Raw genomic sequence first — 22,527 nt, forward strand, 5'->3', positions numbered from 1 at the left:
CGTGAGCATCCCGCCCGGCGCTGAGGTAAGCAAACATTTCCCATATAAACGGCCGGATAGTAACTTAGGGCAAGTGGTTTCTGCTGCACCTGCTCAACTTGGCTGTTGTAGCAGGAAAGTAACCTCAGACAATATGTAAACAAAAGGCTTCACCTGTGTTCTAATAAAACTTTATTTACACAGGCAGGCGGAGGGCCAGATGTGGCCCGCAGCAGCAGTGTGCCACCCCCTAGTCTAGCAATCTCACTCCTTTGGCATCAATCTCCATGGCAGGTCCTGGGGTTTCCCCACCACACCTGCCTGTTTGCTGGTCATTTGGGGTTAAGAGCGAGGACTGAGGTGCTTGGAATCAATACTGCTCACTGCAAGAGGTAAGGGAAGAAAACCTAGGCAATATGAAGGAACTGAATACCCAAGGTGTCTCACCATTCCGGTAGTGTTGAAACCAAGGCACCGTCGCCCAGGCAGAGACACGTTCTCCGAGCTCAGCTTGAACACGCAAAGAGACATTGAAGTGCCGTGGGAAACCCTGTGAAAGGCTGGCTGCCGTGAAGTTGCACCAGGTCTCAGTGGTCTTCGTACAATTCACTCCTGACACGTCGCCCCACTCGCTAGCAGTGCTAGAAAGGAAAAAGGATTTCAATCCACAGAATTCTCTCTCCTCTCACAGATAACAGTTTGCCCAGAGCTCATTCTCTCAACAGCTCTATTGAGAATTCACATACCACACAACACACTGGAGTCCCTGGGTGACACGAAGGGTTAAGTGCTCAACTACCAGCCCAAAGGTTGTGGTTCAAACCCACCTAGAGACTCCTCAGAAGACAGGCCTGGCCATCTGCTGCCCAAAGGTCACAGCCTGGACAGCCCTATGGAGCACAGTTCTATTATACACACATGGGGTCACCATGAGTCGGGATCCACCTGATGCCAACTAACAGCAGCATACAACTCACCCATTTAAAGTGTACAATTCAGTGGTTTTCAGTATATTCATAGGGTTTTACAACCATCATGATCAATTTTAGAATGTTTCATCATCCCAAAAGGAAACCCTATACCTGTTAGCAGTTGCTCCTCTTTTCTACAGCACCTAGTCCTGTTGTTGTCACGTGCCGTCGGGTAATTTCCGACTCACAGCGACCCCATGTACAACAAAATGAAACACTGCCCGGTCCTGTGCCATCCTCATGATCATTGCTATGTTTGAGCCCATTGTCGCAGCCACTGTGTCAATCTATCTCCTTGAGGGTCTTCTATTTTTCGGACCCTCTACTTTACCAAGCACGATATCCTTCTCCAGGGACTGATCCCTCCTGACATGTCCAAAATACATGAGACGAAGTCTGGCCACCCTCACTTCCAAGGAGCACTCTGGCTGTACTTCCAAGACAGATTTGTTCTTTCTTTTGGCAGTCCATGGTATATTCAATATTCTTTGCCAATGCCATAATTCAAAGGAATCAATTCTTCTGTCTTCCTTATTCATTGTCCAGCTTTCCCATGCATATGAGGTGAATGAAAATACCATGGCTTGGGCTAGGCACATTTTAGTCCTCAAAGTAACATCTTTGCTTTTTAACATTTTAAAGAGGTCTTTTGCCGCAAATCTGCTCAATGCAATACATCATTTGATCTCTTGACTGCTGCTTCCATGGGTGTTGATTATGGATCCAAGTAAAATGAAATTCTTGACAACTTCACTATTTTCTGTTTATCGTGATGTTGCTTATTGGTCCAGTTGTGAAGATTTTGTTTTGTTTTATGTTGAGGTGTAATCCATACTGAAGGCTTTAGTCCTAAACAGCCACTCATCTGCTTTCTATTTCTAAAAATTTGTCTACTCTGAGCATTTCATATAAATGGAGTCAGACTACATGTGGTCTTTAGTGACTAGTTTCTTAGCATAATGCTTTCAAAGTTCATGTGTGTTACAGCACATGTCAGAACTCCATTCCTTTTTACAGCCGAATAATATCTATTGTATGGATGTACCACATTTTATTAATCCTTTTCAACTGATGCACTTTTGGGTTGTTTCCACTTTTTGACTATTATTAATGTATATTTGGCATGTATGATGCTGGCATGAACATTCATGGACATATATATTCTCTTTGGTATATAAGAGTTGAATTGCTGGGTCATATGGTAACTCTGGAAACCCTGGTGGTGCAGTAGTTAAGGACTACATCTGCTAACCAAAGGGCTGGCAGTTCGAATCCACCAGCTGCTCCTTGGAAACTCTATGGGGCAGTTCTACTCTGCCCTATAGGTTTGTTATAAGTCGGCATGGACTTGATGGCGATGGGTTTGTTTTTTTTTTTTGAGTTTATGGTAACTCTATGTTTAACTTTTTGAGGAATTGCCAAACTGTTTTCTAAAGGGGCTGTACCATTTTACATTGCAGCAGTATGTATCTGAGAGTTCAGGTTCCTCCACATCCTTGCCAACTCTTATCATTATCTGTCTTTTGGATTAGCCTTCCTAGTGGATGTGAAGCTATATCACATTGTGGTTTTGATTTGCATTTTCCTGATGGCTAATGATGCTGGGTATCTTTTCATGTGCTACTTGGCCATTTGTATATCTTCTTTGGAGAAATGTCTATTCAAGTCCTTTCCCCATTTTTTAATTGGTTTGTCTTTTCATTGTTATGTTGTGTCTTGGACTGGGTCCTCTAGAGAAGCAAAACCACTGAAGCATGTATTCACACACACACACACATGAGTATATACAGAGAGAGATTTATCTCAAGGAAATGGTTCACACAGTTGTAGAGGCTGGCAAGTCCATTACAAGTCCGGGGTCAGGCATCAGGCTGGAGACCTCTTCTGACTCATGTAGCTGCAGGGGCTGATGAACCCAAGATCAGCAGGTCTAAGGCAGCAGGCTGCTGGCTGCTGGCTCAAGTCCCAAGAACTGGAGGTCAGATGGTATTACAGACATATATATATATATATATAGGATGCAGGCCATACCCTCAAGGAATCTCCCCTTACAAACTGATTGGCTGATCATATCAGATCACATCATGGATGATGACTACATCATTACATAACTGCCAAATCACATCATCATATAACTGCCAAACTACATCATTACATATTTGAAACCACTGAGAATCATGTCCCAGCCAAGCTGACACACAACTTTAATCATCCCAAGTGGTAAAAAGTTCCTTTTTTTATTCTGGTTACCAGTCCCTTATCAGATATGACCTGCAAGTATTTTCTCACACTCTGTCCCACAGCTGACCTTAATCTCCAAACTCTGTGCAGCCCATGTCTTAGGAACGATCCTGCACTAAAAATACAAACTCCACTCATGCTTCCTCCTAGTGTGGAGCTGTGTTCACCCCAAGCTGCCCATTTAGAGGGTTTGCCCTCACCCCTACAAAAACCCTCCCAAAGACACAGCAACACAGCCTGCGAGTGAACACACATTCCCCAGAGCTCCAACGCCATACGCCCAACTGGGACTCCAGTCCCAGCTCTGACCACGTCCTTGTCTTATGTGAAAGACTTGAGAAAACCCTGCAGGTGGCTGCTAGGACCCTCACTGGGGAGCAGTGGGGGACAGACAGAACTTCTGGCCTAGCAAGCAAGGTCAGGGGGTCCCTCCCTGTCCCCCTGCCACCAGCTTTCACACACCACACGTGCTTCTACATGTATCCCTGACCCTGACTAAAAAAACCCAAATTAAACCCATTGCCATTAAGTCAATTCTGACTCATAGCAACCCCACAGGACAGAGCAGAACTGCCCCATAGGGTTTCCAAGGAGTGCCCAGTGGATTCAAACTGCTGACCTTTTGGTTAGCAGCTGTAGCTCTTACCACTATGCCACCAGGGTTTCCTGACTCTTGAGACTGTTAAAGTTCCAAGTGTCACTATGAAAACCACTTCAAGACGTTGGCCGGCATTTCTATAGGAGATGCCAGCATTTCTCTTGCCATAAACGTATGCCACCAAGCCCTGGGGTCATGGACTCGAATGGGGAGAGGGATCCCAAACCACAGACGCCTCCTCTCAGATTGGGGGTTGTTTCAGAAGGGGTGAGTGACATTTCTTTCAGGGTACACAGATAACTTAAAGATATAATGCCCGCCCCCCTATCCCTCACTAGTGAACTTGAGTGCAAGGCCCTCTACTGCTCAGGCGCACCCCTACTGCTCACAGGCTCGCCCCCTACCGCTCAGGGGCACATCCCCTGACTCACCAGGGAATCACCCTCCCCTCTAACCCTGCCACTTTCTCAGAACTACTTTTTAAAAAAGTTTCTCAGAAAGACGTTTAAAGATTAGCCATCCATCCAAATTTAAATGACACTGACACATTGCCAGCAGTTCTAGGGGAAGGGTGAATGGAAAGGGTTCTAGTGTCCTAGAACGCTGCCCCCCTTTATTTGCCAAGGGTAGAAGTAATCTGGAGTCCTTGAATGCTGGCGGAAAAGTCAGTGGTTCGCATCCACCCACCACCCAGAGGCACCTCAGAGGAAAGACCTGGTGATCTATTTCTGAAAAATGAGCCACTGAAAATACATAGCACAGTTCTACTCTGACACACATGGGGTCACCAAGCGGCCAAAAGTCAGAATTGACTTGACAGCAACTGTTTTTGTTTTTTATTTTAAACTGGCTTAAAAACAATTGGATGTTGGCCCATTTAAATGAGTGATGGAATGAACATTGCCTCAAGAACATATGACAGCCCAACGCCAGCCTCCGGCCCAGGGTTCTGTTGAGTCACGCAGCCTGAACTCCACCCAGGAAGTCCTCCAGGCTCCTCCTCACAACCACCCATTATGGCTATTCCCCACCCTCACCCCGGAATTATCTACTTTATAAAGCAACCCTTGTCATGAGAGGGAACACGGAACAGCTGTCAACTGTGTGGATACTGGAGCTGGATTAAAGAAACCCGTTGCCATCAAATCGACTCCTACTGGCAACCCCACGTGTTGCAGAGCAGAACTGTGCTCCACAGGGTTTTCAATAGCTATAACCTTTCGGAAGTAGACCACCAAGCCTCTCTTTTGAGGAGCCTCTGGGTAGATTTGAACTACCAACCATTCGGTTAGTAGTTGAACACTCAACTGCGCTACCCAGGGGCTCCGTGTAAAGCTAGGGTTTGTATTTTATTTCCAACCTAAATCCCAAAGCTGCCAGGGCTGTGCTGGCGCTTGTGGTTCAATACTGCCTGAATGTTGGGGGGCCGAGGATATCCTGATCCCTCTTCTGAGGCTTAACCACGTCTGAGCCACCCATCCCCCTCAGGCTAAGGACAATGAGGCTGCTGTCTTCCTCAAATGTGTGACAGGCCCTGCTCACTGACACGCCCTTGCTCACAGTCCCTAGGGACTTGGCTACCTGAAAAACTAAAGATTTCATTGTACAGCCTGTTAGACCATATACAAAAGGGTTCGATAAATCTGTCCCTTTTCACCTAACCATTTCTCTTCTAAAAATACAGAAAAAACAGCCAGAGATTATTTATGTAAAAGGGCAACCAACAGAACACTACTTACAGCAGTCAAAAAACAACAACAAAAAAACCCAGTTAACTATGTAAACCTGCGTCAGTGGGGAAAAGTTAAACACAACATCTGTACTACACTCAGGGCTGCCAAACAGTTATTTTTGGTTCGATTGCTGAGAATTTGCATTTTGACCCCAGATATACTGAATCAGAATATATATATATACACACACACACACATAAAATTTAGTGTATCTGAGGTGGAAATGCAAATTTTCAGAAGGGGTTGAACCAAAAATAACCAGTTCGAAGCCCTGTTTACATCATACAATAGGGTATGCAGCAAAGACAATTACGTGAAAAATGAACATACCTAGGTTTGCCAAAAGAAAAAAAGGGAGGAAGCAGGAGCCCAAAGTCTAATCCCAGCGTTGATTCATTTTTACACATACGTATTCTCAAACAAGTGAATACATTTAGAAAAAAGTCCAGAGAGGAATACACCAAAGTAAGGATAGGGATGAATCTTGGAGTGTAGAACCACAGGTCATTTTAATGCTATTCTTTCTACTTTTCTTGGATATTCCAAAATAAGATCCAAAAAATTTTTTCAAAATTAAACAAATACATTTTAAAAAATCCAAGAGGCAAAAGGATTGGAACTTTTCATTGTGAGTGAGTGGAGGGATGATGGGTAGCTGTAGAAAACCTGGCAGATGTACAATTCGGTTGAACAGACTGGCGTGGGTGGGTCCCAGGAGTGAGTACAGCAGGTTGGGTAGGATGTGGAGACCTGGCGAGGGCCCTTCAGTGCCAACTGTGGCCAGTGTCACTGCCCAGGCCTGCCCACTGTCTGTATTTTCAAGGAAAACCAGGAATCAAGTTTTGTCTTTTTTTAGTGTAAAATCTCCAAATATTTTAATGTTGGCAACTAACTAGGAAAAAAAAAAAATTAGACACTGTTGGCCAAAGAACCTGGAGGCTACTATTTCTAACCCCCTGATCTAAACGTCAAATTCTCCTGCAAAGCGCTCTAATTTTGGCTTTGCCATCATGAGTGTAACAAAACAGAGGCAGCTTCATTTATAATTACAGTAACGCTTACTGAAGAGAAATACGAGTGAACATTCTAAGTCCCACAAGCTTCAAAATTATTTAAAGAAAAAGTTCCCAACATACTAACATAGCTAAAACCAAAACAAAACCAAGTGCCTTCTTCTATCATTAAATCTGCAATTAGAAAAGAAAAAAATCAGCCTCAGCTTCAATTTTTAGTGACCTCTCAACTCTTCCAAGAGTCCATGGGTGGCACGAACAGTTAAGCGCTCGACTACGAACCAAAAGTTTGGGAGTTTGAACCCACCAGAGGTGCCTCAAAAGAAAGGCCTGGCAATCTACTTCTGAAAACTCAGCTCTCGAAAACCCTATGGAGCACAGCCGTACTCTGACACAGTCATGGGTCAGAACCTGCTCAAGGGCAGCTACTTCAGCTGTCCAAATACGGGATGTTCTTTTGCTAAAGCCTGCCTCCATCTCTGAAAAAATACCTATAACGTGCTTTCAGAAAACACAATGAGACAAATTAGTCTATGAAATGAAACTCTGCCAGACTTAAACAAATTCAATAGTTTTTCCCAATATTCAGAGGCACTGCTTCCCTCAACCCACAAGCACACTCAAGGCTAAGGGATGCTCACAAGGGGTCCATGACTTCCTCTGTCTGTATAGCTGGAGGGTATTATCCTTGCTAAGTGCCAGCTGTAGAGCTGGTGGCTTCACAGGCCTGCAACCTAGCTTGGGTCCTGCTTGTTAAAACCAAAAACCAAATCAAACCCACTGCCATCGATTCTGAGTCATAGTGACCCTATAGGACAGGGTAGAACTGACCCATAGAGTTTCCAAGGAGCACCTGGTGGATTCGAACTGCTGACCTTTTGGTCAGCAGCCATAGCTCTTAATCACCAAGCCACCAGGGTTTCCCCCTGCTTGTTACTGGGTGGAAACCCCAGGCTCTTGCTTGGTATGACTCTCGTATTGGCCAGTAAACGAGGGACCGAAGTTGGCGAACGAGAAAGGCACTTTTATTTCGTTGTACAAGGAAAGGAGTCAGCTGGAGCTGCTGCTGCCAAGACTGCTCACCAAGGGTGGGCGGGCAGGTTATTTTTAAATGGGATTTACAAGTAGGGAGTTCATGCAAGTTACCTCAGCAACATTCTTGATCATACTACGCAGGGACGATGAGGCTTATGCACGACCTCCACGTGAACGCAGGATTCACATGCAAAGCTGGGGGGCAGGCGGGGGCAGCAAAGGAAACAGGATTTCTCAATACAACACTGTTGGGGAGGAAGCCAGGCAAAGAAAACATGACTTTTAATGCAGCACCGTGGGGGCTCTTAGAGGGCACCGGGTTTAACACTCTGTCTTGAAATGCTGAAAAAGTTTTGAATGAGAGACCCTGCATTTTCATTTTTCCACTGGGACCTGCTCTAAGGGTAAAAAGAAATTGAAAAAAACAAAACAAAAAAATAATGTTTCCTGGTGCAACCAGAGACTCCCTCTTCCCTTTTCTTAGAGCATTTACTTTAGAAAATCTGTAACTGTAAATTCTTTCTCTGCCTCTTTTGGAATGTATATAAATCCTCTAAAAAGGTTTTAAGCTTCCAACCAGTTGTACAGCGTTCCTCTTTGAGATGTAATCCTCAAGGTTCTGTGGGACGGTAGGGGCCTAAAGTCCCCTGGCACCTTGCTCCAAGCTGCAAAACTATCTCCTGTCATAAAGATAAAAAACAAACAAAGACAGTCAAGTCGACTCTGACTCATGGTCTCCCCATGTGTACCTGAATAGAGCTGTGCTTCATAGGGTTTCCAGTGGCTAATTTTTAAAAAGTAGATTGCCAGGTCTGTCTTTGGAGGCACCTCTGGGTGGACTTGAACCTCCAATCTTTTGGTTAGCAGCCAAGCACATTAACTGTTTACACCACCCCGGGGGTTTCCAGCTCCCTACTCTCTTTCCCCTTCTCTCTCCCTCTCACCGTTTGCACCCCCCCAAAACAACCAAACAACCAACCAAACCCATTGCCGTGAAGTTGATTTCAACTCATAAACTTATACCAACCTTATAGGACAGGGCAGAACTGCCCCACAGGGTTTCCAAGGAGTGGCTGGTGGATTTGAACTGCCACCTTTTGATTAGCATCTAAACTCTTAACCATTGCACCCGCATCTCTGTGTATATAAAACCAAAAATCCGTTGCCATCAAGTCAATTCCGACTCACAGTGACCCTGTAGGACAGGGCAGAACTGCCCTATAGGGTTTCCAAGGAGCAGTTGCTGGATTCAAACTGCCAACCTTTTAGTTAGCAGCCAAGCTCTTAACCCACTACGCCACCAGGGCTCTAGGCCAAGGACAGTCATAAAGACAGGAGAAGCTTATTTTTGCTTTGGAAAAGGCAATCAGCAAACACAGGTGGCCACCCCCATTACCAGATGAATTTAGGATGAACTTGGTGTGAGATATGGTGCTGTGAAGTCCTCGCACTTGAGGACTAATTCTCATTTGTCTTGAGGACAGGTATGAAGTTTCATCTACTTGGCTACATGGAGGGTCAGACTTCTGTCTTTGCAATCCCTGAGCAAACCGTGATGCATCACATTCTGGTTTAACATTAAAACTGTTTTCTTTCTCTTCTGCCTTTGTGGAGAGGTTTTCTGGGATGGGAGCAGGTTCTATTTTTAATTATATTTCCCCAACGCTGCAAATTATGGAGCTAGTCACTGTTTATTATAAATTCTCATATTGGTAATTTATAATTACTTGGGAAACAGATAAATATGATACAGAGATAACCCCCAGACCCCGCTTTAGCATCTATTTTTATTAATATGGTTACAGTAGACATTTAAAAGTGAAAAAGAAGTAATCTGGAAACCCACTCCTCCAACTCCAACAAATCAACTGCCTTTAATTTTTCCCCGTTCCCTCCCAGTTCTTCACCATAAATACACCCCACGTTTTACACAGCTGCAGTCACTACCAGCTACCACAGAATCACGTAGTAAGTTAACGTACCACAATTTGCTCTCTTCCTGCCTACGGGCACACACAGGCACTTCAGCAAGTATCTTCATGAATATAGTTTTTGTTTCTTTTTTTTCTTGAAGAGGGTCAGATTCTCTGCTTAGGGTAGAACTGCTTTCCACATGGCCTAACTGATCCTGCAGCCAGCTGTGTGTCACACTGCCACAGTGCCAGCATTATCATGGCTTCACATTTGCTAATTCAGTAGTATAAAGCGATCTGTTTTTGTTCAGTTGATTCTGACTCACATCTTCTGAGACGCCTCTGGGTGGGTGTGAGCCTCCAACCTTTTAGCCAGCAGTCAAGTGCTTAACTGTACCACATAAAATGATGTAGCCAATACTTAATCTTCAACTAATCTACTTAACGAGCTAAACAATAATCGAGGACTTGGATTTTGCCTTTCTTCTTCCTAAATGTGTTTAAGCTGCAAATCACGGGATGACAAACCATGAAGAAGTCTTGAAAAGAATGAGAGAGAGAGTGAGGGGCCAGAATAACAGATGAAACAGAAAATCGGTTTAGAGACTGAGAATTAATTGTAACCAAATGAATAAATTCCTTACCGGGCTAAATTTGGTCTATAAGATTAAATAAATCAGGTTTTTAAACTTGAAGAAGGTGTTATCACTCAAGGATGTCTCTAGCCCTTTGAACACAAGGAAGTCCTTTTACATAACGCTTCTCCTGAAGCCAATGAAACAATCAACTTCCACGAACTAAGCAGCCGTGTGGTCAGACAGCGGAAGTTCTCTGGCCATCAGCTTAAGCCTTCAAATGCTTTCAAATGCGTGGGAGGTTGTGCCTCTGTGTCCTCGGGGATTTTAAAAGTACTAGAGAAGAAATTATTGAGATAGCGTATGTTTTGTTACATATATCTTCACCACACGCACAAAAAAGTTCAAGAGAAAAAAACTCCTTCCAATAAGTTTGATTACAATGGTGCAAGCTGAAAGCTTGGCAATTCGAATCCACTTAGAGGTGCCTTGGAAGAAGGGCTTGGTGATCTACTTTGGAAAAACCGGCCATTGAAAACCCTACAGAGCACAGTTGTACTCTGACAAACACAGGGTCACCATGAGTCGGAGCTGACGCAACAATAACTGGTTAAGAGGCAGTAACTACTGGCTGGCCCTAGGGTTCTGTGATGACCACCCCCCCAACTCCCAGCATGGATGGTAACAGAAACATGGGCTTACTATTTGTACTGCACCCGGTAGGTCACCGGCCTCGTGTCATTGCTCAGGAACACCGGCTCCCAACTCAGAACCTGCTCCGCGTTGTACAGGCGAATCTTCGGGTTCTGAGGAGGGGGCAGCTGGGAAAGAGGGTCTTGAGAGGGGCAGAGAGAGAATCAGAGAAGGGAAGAGGGGAGAGAAAGGGAGGTAAAAAGAAGAAAAATCAAATACAGAAATATTTAAACGCACACTACCAAAGTCATCCATAACAATTCAATTTTTGTCAAGATGAAGAAGAGTAATACCTGTTCTCCCTGGGCATGACCCTTACCCCACCCTTGACTACAGAGATGGCGCTACTGACACAGCCAGTAGAAAAGATGTGCTCTGAGCTGCCTTTCTGCTTGCAGGTCCCAGTCCTTAATGTACAGGCCCCAGGCGCTGCTGTACCATTAGTAAGCGCATGTGACTGGGCACGTTTCTTAACCTGTCTGCACCTCGGTTTCCCCTTCAGGAACAAGGGATACACCACATAGGCCTGGGCCAAAGATTAAGTTGGCAAGCACATAATACGCGTTAACCCACACGTGGTACTAAGGAAGTGTTTGGTAGACCTCGACAAAACACTGTGTTGCACACATAGGTTGTCTTAACAGCTGTCTCTGGATTCCCAGTAGCCACAAGTCTGCTAGGATGAGGATTCTGCCCAGTGGCATCACCTGCTCCACGGGTGTTCCGTCCATCGAGTCTGACCAAGCCACACACAAGGCACTCACGAAGTGTTGGCAACTGAAAGCAGCTCAATTGCTTACAGACAACAGGGAGTGCAAACCAGGGAACAGCTCCACGGCGAGCCGCCGCCGTCCCCCCACCCCAAAAACTGTCTGGGCAGCGATGGAGACTCTCGCACTGGAGCCCCCTCTTGCACTGCAGGTGAGGGGCCCGGAAGTCCCACCGCAGCCAGTTTTATACTCCAGAGGCTCTGTGTCTCGCTGCACGGACCCCAGGTAGATCTCCCTGCCTGACTACCTGAGAGGGGTGATTAGCTATCTGGGCGCCGGTGGGGTTTCATCACTTTAGCCCTGCTGCTCATATGGAGGGGGGATGGTTTGTTCCAGAGCCTGAAGATACTGGGTCACATGGGTCCTCTGAGCTTCATCAGAAGTGTTTCTCAAGGACTCCCAGCATTGCAATCACTGAGGTACATGTTAAAATGCAGATTCCCAGGCCCCCTCCAGCCAGGCAGAGATGCATGTTCAGCCACCTCCAAGCTGATTCTTATGCACATTAAGTTTGAGAGCCTGAAATAGCTGAGTAACACTCCCTGTGGAATGCAGAAGAAAGATGTGGCAGTCTGCTTCCATAAAGATCACAGCCTTGGAAAGCCTGCAGGCAGTTCTGCTGTCCTACTGGGTCACTGTGAGTTGGAATTGTCTCGAAGGAAGTGGGTTTTGGTTTTGGTGGAACCACCACCAATATCAGAGTCCCCTACCTTTGGGTGACCTGGAGGAAATGGCCTCAAGCCCCCCACACAGGCAGGTGTTCAGGACTGGGCTACGTGCTGAGGGCACGGGGCCTTTTCTCTGTAAGACACTACAGCAAAGATACTTCCTCCAAGATTGAAAGATTAATGAGAAACCCCCAGTGGGTGGAAAAAAAAAGTCTGAAAAACATGCTGTTCCAGACTTCAAAGCAGGCAGGGGCGGACAATCCAATAAAAAGGTAAGCTCGGGTTGAACAATTTCGCATCAGATTAGGAAGTAAATACCGTGTGGTGAAAAACACGTGAAATTGTTCACTACAGATTAGGAAGGAGCACAGGTCAGCCTGCGCTTACCTTGCTCACTGGGTCATCTGCCCTGTCAGAGACTATAAATTTGAAAAGAGGCTTTGATTCCACAGGAAGGGGCTGTGGGCCTGGGAGAGAGATAGATGCCAGCCATATCCAGAAGCAGACTCTTTGATGTGGTAAAAAAGTGAAATTGTTCACTAGGGATCATCTGGTGAGCAATGTGAGCACTGTGCTTTACTACTGGATAATCTGCCCCGCTATTAAGCAGGAAATTCAAACCACACATTTTCAGTAAGTGCATCCCAGCTTGAAGAATGGGCCCAGAGGGGCCTGCAGCTGGGCACACGGCCTTTCTGCAAGATATCTAACCTGGAGTTTGGGGACCTGTTTACCCACAGAATGCCTATTGCCTCTACATCTGGGAGCTCTGGCTGACCTCCATTTGGGATCTTTATTCAAACAGCTAACCACACCTCTCCTGATTCACACCAGGCTTTTCTGGAAGCCTGGGCCACAGCAGGCAGACAAATGAGTAAAGCAGCTGATCCCAAAACTGAGCGACGGCAGTGCTGTGCCTCGGGGGAAGGGGCAGGGCACCCTGTCAAAGAGTCTCAGAGGGCTCTGATGCCTGTAGTTCCCTATTGCTGCTGTAAAAAATTATTGAGAACTTAAATAAAAAAAGTTGCCGTTGAGTCAACTCTGACTCATGGTGACCCCATGTATGCCAGAGTACAACTGTGTTCCATAGGATTTTCTGTGGCCGATATTTTTGGAAGTAGCTCACCAGGCCTTTCTTCCAAGGTACCTCTATGTGAACTCAAACAGCCAACCATTTGGTTAGCAGCTGAGCACGTTAACCATTTGTAGTAGGTGGCTTAAAACAGTGCAAAGAATTCCCCTCCAAGAACCTTTAGAAAGGAACACAGTCCTGCCGACACCTTGATTTTAGCCCACTGAGACCCATATCAGATTTGCGAGCTACAGAACTACAAGATAAGAAACTCTTGTTGTTTTAAGTCACTAACTTTGTGGTAATTTTGCTGCAGTAGCAATAGGAAACTAATATAGTCCCTATAGATGGACACTCAAGTCCTACAAGGTAAAAGCTCACAGTCCTTAATAGGAGCCTCACTCCACCTCCTTTTCCTTGGTCTTTGAGGCAACGATTCGTAAACTACATCTCACAACCACAGCTCCTTCTGTGCCACCTTCTTGCCCCAACCCACCACTCCTGATCCACCTTGGATCCAGGTGTTTGGGACTTTATATATTTTAAGAATAGGATATCCTAGGTCTAACAGCATAATCGGGTTAACACGTATCACGTACAGATAATAAAATACAATGAACATTACAATTCATCATTTAATCTTTGAAAACTAAAGACTCTTCAAGACTTTTCCATGAGTAGGGGCATTATGATGAACATCGATTATCCCACCTCTGACACCCTGGAGGTGGGGAGAACTAAAAATACGTTCTCTAATATCTCAATCATGACTAGGAAGGTGCTCTCTTCAGTAAATACGACATCAGCGCATTTACCTAAATCGTTTGTCTCTTCCTATTAAAGCATGGTTTGTTCCCTTGGGAGTAAAATGAGGGTATTGCCCACTTCAAAATAATGAGAAAATTAAGAACGATAATGTATATAAAGCGCTTATCACCTTATCTGACCGAGAATAGGTTCCCCCCAAAAAGTATCTATTATTATCATTTATAGAGTTTGCCAAAAATATTCTAGCTACTTGATAGTTTCAACTGTTGAGATTACAGACAAATGGGTTTACCCAATGTACATTCATTTGCAATGATTTTTATGTTGTTTGTGAGTTAGTGTTTTTCTCAGTGGCCTCGAAGCACATTAAAATCTTTCAATGTTCAAGTCAGCAATTAATGGTTCTATGGCGCACATAGCTATTCAATCCACTGAAAAATTAAGCAGCTAAAATGATTACAAATAGAAGCCTTATAAACCATTGGCTAGACTGACTAAAGAAATACAGGAAAGGAGACAAATAACCCGAATAAGAAACGAGAAGGGCCACATCACAACAGACCCAACTGAAATTAAAAGAATCATATCCGATTATTACGAAAAATTATACTCTAACAAATTTGCAAACCTAGAAGAAATGGATGAATTCCTGGAAAAACACTACCTACCTAAACTAACACATTCAGAAGTAGAACAACTAAATAGACCCATAACAAAAAAAGAGATTGAAACGGTAATCAAAAAACTCCCAACAAAAAAAAGCCCTGGCCCGGACGGCTTCACTGCAGAGTTCTACCAAACTTTCAGAGAAGAGTTAACACCACTACTACTAAAGGTATTTCAAAGCATAGAAAATGACGAAATACTACCCAACTCATTTTATGAAGCCACCATCTCCCTGATACCAAAACCAGGTAAAGACATCACAAAAAAAGAAAATTACAGACCTATATCCCTCATGAACATAGATGCAAAAATCCTCAACAAAATTCTAGCCAATAGAATTCAACAACATATCAAAAAAATAATTCACCACGATGAAGTGGGATTTATACCAGGTATGCAAGGCTGGTTTAATATCAGAAAAACCATTAATGTAATCCACCACATAAATAAAACAAAAGACAAAAACCACATGATCTTATCAATTGATGCAGAAAAGGCATTTGACAAAGTCCTACACCCTTTTATGATAAAAACTCTCACCAAAATAGGAATTGAAGGAAAATTCCTCAACATAATAAAGGGCATCTATGCAAAGCCAACAGCCAACATCATTCTAAATGGAGAGAACCTGAAAGCATTTCCCTTGAGAACGGGAACCAGACAAGGATGCCCTTTATCACCGCTCTTATTCAACATTGTGCTAGAAGTCCTAGCCAGGGCAATTAGGCTAGACAAAGAAATAAAGGGCATCCAGATTGGCAAGGAGGAAGTAAAATTATCTCTATTTGCAGATGACATGATCTTATACACAGAAAACCCTAAGGAATCCTCCAGAAAACTACTGAAACTAATAGAAGAGTTTGGCAGAGTCTCAGGTTATAAGATAAACATACAAAAATCACTTGGATTCCTCTACATTAACAAAAAGAACATCGAAGAGGAAATAACCAAATCAATACCATTCACAGTAGCCCCCAAGAAGATAAAATACTTAGGAATAAATCTTACCAAGGATGTAAAAGACCTATACAAAGAAAATTACAAAGCTCTACTACAAGAAATTCAAAAGGACCTACTTAAATGGAAAAACATACCTTGCTCGTGGATAGGAAGACTTAACATAGTAAAAATGTCTATTCTACCAAAAGCCATCTATACATACAATGCACTTCCGATCCAAATTCCAATGTCATTTTTTAAGGTGATAGAGAAACAAATCACCAACTTCATATGGAAGGGAAAGAAGCCTCGGATAAGCAAAGCATTACTGAAAAAGAAGAAGAAAGTGGGAGGCCTCACGCTACCTGATTTCAGAACCTATTATACAGCCACAGTAGTCAAAACAGCCTGGTACTGGTATAACAACAGGCACATAGACCAATGGAACAGAATTGAGAACCCAGATATAAATCCAACCACATATGAGCACCTGGTATTTGACAAAGGCCCAGTGTCAGTTAATTGGGGAAAAGATAGTCTTTTTAACAAATGGTGCTGGCATAATTGGATATCCATTTGCAAAAAAATGAAACAGGACCCATACCTCACACCATGCACAAAAACTAACTCCAAGTGGATCAAAGACCTAAACATAAAGACTAAAACGATAAAGATCATGGAAGAAAAAATAGGGACAACCCTAGGAGCCCTAATGCAAGGCATAAACAGAATACAAAACATTACCAAAAATGACGAAGAGAAACCAAATAACTGGGAGCTCCTAAAAATCAAACACCTATGCTCATCTAAAGACTTCACCAAAAGAGTAAAAAGACCACCTACAGACTGGGAAAGAATTTTCAGCTATGACATCTCCGACCAGCGCCTGATCTCTAAAATCTACATGATTCTGTCAAAACTCAACCACAAAAAGACAAACAACCCAATCAAGAAGTGGGCAAAGGAAATGAACACACACTTCACTAAAGAAAATATTCCGGCAGCTAACAGATACATGAGAAAATGTTCTCGATCATTAGCCATTAGAGAAATGCAAATTAAACCTATGATGAGATTCCATCTTACTCCAACAAGGCTGGCATTAATCCAAAAAACACAAAATAATAAATGTTAGAGAGGCTGTGGAGAGATTGGAACTCTTATACACTGCTGGTGGGAATGTAAAATGGTACAACCACTTTGGAAATCTATCTGGCGTTATCTTAAACAGTTAGAAATAGAACTACCATACAACCCAGAAATCCCACTCCTCAGAATATACCCTAGATAAACAAGAGCCTTCACACAAACAGATATATGCACACCCATGTTTATTGCAGCTCTGTTTACAACAGCAAAAAGCTGGAAGCAACCAAGGTGTCCATCAACGGATGAATGGGTAAATAAATTGTGGTATATTCACACAATGGAATACTACGCATCTATAAAGAACAGTGACGAATCTGTGAAACATTTCATAACATGGAGGAACCTGGAAGGCATTATGCTGAGCGAAATCAGTCAGAGACAAAAGGACAAATATTGTATAAGACCACTATTATAAGATCTTGAGAAACAGTATAAACTGAGAAGAACACATACTTCTGTGGTTACGAGGGGGGGAGGGAGGGAGAGCGTTTTTTACTGATTAATTAGTAGATAAGAACTGCTTTAGGTGAAGGGAAGGACAACACTCAATACATGGAAGGTCAGCTCAACTGCACTGGACCAAAAGCAAAGAAGTTTCCGGGATAAAATGAATGCTTCAAAGGTCAGCGGAGCAAGGGCGGGGGTTTGGGAACCATGCTCTAAGGGGACTTCTAAGTCAATTGGCAAAATAATTCTGTTATTAAAACATTCTGCACCCCACTTTGAAATGTGGCGTCTGGGGTCTTAAATGCTAACAAGCGGCCATCTAAGATGCATCAATTGGTCTCAACCCACCTGGATTACAGGAGAAGAAGAACACCAAGGTCACACGACAACTAAGAGCCCAAGAGACAGAAAGGGCCACATGAACCAGAGACCTACATTATCCTGAGACCAGAAGAACTAGTTGGTGCCCGGCCACAATCGATGACTGCCCTGACAGGGAGCACAATAGAGAACCCCTGAGGGAGCAGGAGATCAGTGGGATGCAGACCCCAAATTCTCATAAAAATACCATACTTAATGGTCTGACTGTGACTAGAGGAATCCCGGCGGGCATGGTCCCCAAACCTTCTGTTGGCACAGGACAGGAACCATCCCCGAAGACAACTCATCAGACATGAAAGGGACTGGACAGTGGGTAGGAGAGAGATGCTGAAGAAGAGTGAGCTAATTATATCAGGTGGACACTTGAGACTGTGTTGGCATCTCCTGTGTGGAGGGGGGATGGGAGGATAGAGAGGGTTAGAAACTGGCAAAATTGTCACAAAAGGAGAGATTGGAAGGGCTGACTCATTAGGGGGAGAGCAAGTGAGAATAAGGAGTAAGATGTATATAAACTTATATGTGACAGACTGACTTGATTTGTAAATGTTCACTTGAAGCTCAATAAAAGTTAAAAAAAAAAAAAAAGAAGCCTTAACACTCATATAATTAAGTTACTAATGAATCAGTAATACTTCCTGTACTTTAGTGCTGCTGATTAACACTTTCTAGCCAAAGTAATGGCTACCACTCAAAAGCATTGCCGCAAACTGTGTTGGGTTCCAAAGTTTTACATGTGTTATCCTTACAACATCTCTAGGGGTAGGTATTATAAGTTCCTCCTTTTAAAATTTTGTTTCCAATACTCTAATCTTTTCTCTAGCCATTAAAGCAATTTCATCATCATTGAAGGACACTTACAAATTATGGAAAAGTGTGGAAAAACTTCCACCAGTTGTTTACTGTGAAGGAGCCCTGGTGGCCCAGTAGTTAAGCGCTTGGCTGCTAACCGAAAGGTCTGTGGTTGGAACCCACTAGTCGCTCTGTGGGAGAAAGATGTGGCAGTCTGCTTCCGTAACGATTACAGCCTTGGAAACTCTATGGGGCAGTTCTCTGTCCTATAGGGTCACTGTGAGACAGAACTGACTCAATGGCAATGGGTTTGGTTTTTGTTTACTAAATAATCCGTTAATATTTCTAGTCTGTGTTTTGACTAAAAAAACAATTTCTCTAGAATATGACCCAGTTAGTTTTCTTTTAACTGTTTATTATGAAAATTTTCAAATAGTCACTAAGGTAGGGGTTAGTATAGAGAGGTACTACATTCCAAACAATCTATAGTGAGGGACCAGTTTATTTCCAATACATCACAAAGACCAAAACTTTTATACAATACAACAAAAGTTAATCACTTAAAAAAAAAAAAAAAGGGTAATGCTCTTGGGTATTGCCACAATGTCAAATCGCAAAGTTTTAAAACATTTTTCTCGATTTCTGGATTTATCACAGATGAGTAAGAATTCACGTACCACTCTTGGAGTAGCTGGCATAAAGTACCAGCACTTGCCCGTCACCCAGCTGGGGCAATTACCAACATTTTGTCTGTCACTGGAGAAGGCTCAGAGGAAGGAGACAAAGGTTGCTCAAGACTTGAAGCTGGGAGGGGCAGAGTCTAGATTCCAGCACATCTGTCTGACTCCTACAGAAAAACCATCAGTGAACTAGGAGCAGAGATCCCCATATACAAGGATCCCCATATCATGGAGAAACCCTGGTGACCAAGTGATTAAGCGCTACCACTGCTAACCAAAAGGTCAGCAGTTCGAATCCACCAGGTGCTCCTTGGAAACTCTATGGGGCAGCTCCACTCTGTCCTATAGAGTTGCTATGAGTTGGAACTGACTTGATGGCAACGAGTTTTTGGTTTATAACATGGAGCTTTTTGTATTAACTCCTGGAAACCTAAAGGCCTTTGCAATGGGTGCTGTCAGAAGAAACAAACAGCAGACAACATGTTAAGACTTCAACTAGGAGGAACCTTCTAAATCTTAAAGACTATTTAAGTGTTATCCAACTTATGGTATCAGTGTCTCTATGGGAAAGAACAAAGCAAAAGACAAACACGTACACATATGCAGAATGTTCTACCCTGATTTTTTTTTTTTTTTCCTTTTGCTTTTTATGTTTGGCTCATGAGGTATGATCAGTTAGTGTCAGAGGTGGGAACTAAGGTGCAGTCCAGGTAAACAATGGGTTCAGAGCTGAGATTAAAAGCCTGGTTCAGCTGTCACCCTCGACACAACTGGGGCGATCCAGACGTTTCTGGGTGCTGCCCTCAATGCCCTTCTACTACCATCTGATCTCAGAAAACTTACTCTCCAGACTTCACATCCAAACCAAACACGCCGCAGCCACAGTGAGAAGTGACTACGTGCCCCACGGCTCACCCTCCAACGGCACAAGCAAACGGGCTCTCAGGCCACTGGGGAGGGCGCGCCAAGCAAGGGCAAAGCTCAGTCCAGCCTGGGTGAGAAATCTGTGCCCCTCCTCGAACCCTGGCGTCAATTTTTCCCTTCTTCACTTCCAGACTTTGGGATGCTCTGGCCGCCCTCGTTACAAGGCGGGGGCGGCCGTGCGGAAAGGCACGGCGGGGCGTGGGGCGTCGTGAAGGGACAGTGTGGGCGCCCCCTTCTTGGGTGGGAGGTCCTGGGGCAGGACGCGGGGGTGGTGGGGGGCGACGTCTGTCCCTGCCCGCCAGCTCCTCGCCCAGAGAAGGCTGCCCGGAATTCCCCGCCGCCCGCCCCTCCCGCTCTAGGCACCCCCTCAGTCTCTCACCGCTCCAGGCACCGCCCGCACCCGCCCCCCCTCCGTGGGCCTGGGGGCGCCCCCAGCTTACCTGGGGGGGATGCCGCGCGGCCGCCGAGCAGCGACAGCAGCTGCAGGAGCAGCGGCAACCGCATGGCCCCGGGACGCTTCGCGCGGCGGCGGCGGCTCACGGCGCGGCCCGGGCCCCGCGCGGGGTTCGCGGAGCCGCTCGAGTTGCCGCCTCGGCCACCATGGCGGGCGCAGGCGCCGGCGCAGGCGCAGGGGCTGCCTTGCGGGCCGCCTCTTCCCGGGCGCCGGCGGCGCTGGCAGCGAGTCCGGGCGGAGAAGCCCCCTGGGCGGCCGAAGAGCCCCGCTGGGCGCCCGCACGCCTTGAGGCCCCGCCCGGTGCCGCGGACCCGCCCCCGCCGCGCACCCGCCCCCGCCCCCCGCCCCCCGCGGGACTTTCCCCGGCGGGGCTGTGCCTAGAGGGCTGGAGCCGCGGCCGCGGCCGGAGAGTCCAGGTCCGGGCCTACCAGCCAGGCCCCCGCTGCCGGGCGCCGACCGCCCGCCCCCCGCCAGGCCGGCACCCCTCCCCGGCCGGCCCCCTCCAAGGCCTGGCCCAGAGGAGGGGCTGACGCGGGCCCGGGGAGGTGGCAGGGGACGGAGAACCCTCTAGATGCCCGCCTCCGGGGGCTTGCGATCCTTTTGGAAAGACCCCGCGAAATCCAAGGCCGGGTGGGCCTCGCGCTCTGACTGGAGGCTCCTACAGCCCACATCGCCTCTCTGGCTGCTCTCTGATGCCCCAGATTACGCACTCCTAGATTCCTCCTTTTAGTTTAAATTGTGCTTTCTTCATAGCCTGTAAAAGCACATATTAAGCCTTTAACCCTTTTGTCAGAACAAGTTTTAACAGTATAGCAGTTAGAACGGCCTTGAGAAGGAAGGAGTGAGGCAGGCTGGACGGATAATGGGCACGGAGGTATGCGGAAGGAAAGAGTGGAACTTCCCGCATTTCATAATGGTCTGTGGGTTTGGCCCTGGTACCGACTCTTAGCTGTATGAGGAAGTAGGAGCTGGGGCAGGGAGAGGCCCAAGCTCTGAATCTGTGCTGCTTCCAGTTTGATGCCTGTTAGGAGATGAATTTTGGTCTTTTCTGTGCTTCTAAGATGAGCTGTGAACCCTGCTCAGCACGAAGGGATAAGGGCAAAGAGGGGGTGGGTGAGGGATCCGAAGAATTAAAGAGCAGGGCTATGGGGGTCATACAGGCCCGGATTGGAGCCTGGTGGGCTAGTTGGCAAGATAGTGTCAGAACCTTGTGCTTTACTTTTGGACTTTTGCGTATTTAAAGATGTCCTTTTGTAGAATTCTTTTGACATGGGACACTGTTGTAATGTATATGTGATGAAATATCTAGCAGTTATTTGAATTGTAGGCATCCCCGGGCGGTGCACAGAAGCCGTGGTGGTGCTGTGGTTAAGAGCTATGGCTACTAACCGGAAGGTCGGCAGTTGAATCCACCAACTGCTTCTTGGAAATCCCTATGGGGCAGTTCTGCACTGTCCTATAGGGTCACTATAAATTGGAATTGACTCGATGGCAATGGGTTTGGTTTTCTGGGTGGTGCAAATGATTAACATGCTTGGCTGCTAACTGAAAGGCTGGAAGCTTGATTCCACCCAGAGGCCCTCAGAAGAAAGACCTGGCAATTTACTCTTGAAAAACCAGCCATTGAAAACCCTTTTGAGCAAAGTCTACTCTGACACAGGTGGGGTCCCCATGAGTGAGAATCGACTTGACAGCCACTGGTTGGTACTGGATTTGAATTATGCTTTCAGTGAATTTTTCAAGACATAGAGGTGTATTTATATGTTAAGTGAAAAAAAAAGGCTATAAATCTGAATCCCTGTAAAAATGATACATTGAAAATGATTGGAGGAAATATATCAAAATACTAACATAAGATATATCTAGGATGTGGGATTATGAATGGTTGCAGTTTACTTTTTTATGCTTTTCTCTTTTTTCTGCCAATGGTCATATTTTGCTTTTATAGTCAGGGAGAAAAAAAATCACGTTAGAGAAAAGGATTAGCATACATCCCTCTGCCTTAGCTGAGGCCAGGGAGGGCTTGTGCTCCCCTTGACGTGGTGTTTCAGGGACACTGACACTGAAGT

At 45.3% G+C, this 22,527-nt stretch overlaps 1 protein-coding gene across 2 annotated transcripts in view; it reads right to left on the reverse strand.

Annotated features, from left to right (window-relative positions):
- The window catches only part of IFNGR2 (interferon gamma receptor 2), a 30,685-nt gene extending 9,932 nt beyond the window's left edge, over positions 1–20,753 (reverse strand). Inside the window, exons 1-3 of one of the 2 annotated variants that reach the window (XM_049857758.1) lie at positions 20,445–20,753; positions 10,761–10,893; positions 427–620 (exon numbers count right to left, since the gene is read on the reverse strand). In XM_049857758.1, coding sequence (XP_049713715.1) covers positions 427–620; positions 10,761–10,893; positions 20,445–20,508 — 391 coding nt within the window. In that variant the 5' untranslated portion in view covers positions 20,509–20,753. Of the gene's footprint in view, positions 1–426; positions 621–7,681; positions 7,816–10,760; positions 10,894–20,444 lie in introns of those variants that run through there. The other variant, XM_049857759.1, reaches the window with a different exon arrangement.
- Between the last annotated feature and the right edge of the window lie 1,774 nt (positions 20,754–22,527).

This window comes from Elephas maximus, chromosome 18, assembly GCF_024166365.1.
Source record: "Elephas maximus indicus isolate mEleMax1 chromosome 18, mEleMax1 primary haplotype, whole genome shotgun sequence".
Classification (NCBI taxonomy): Eukaryota; Metazoa; Chordata; class Mammalia; order Proboscidea; family Elephantidae; genus Elephas; species Elephas maximus.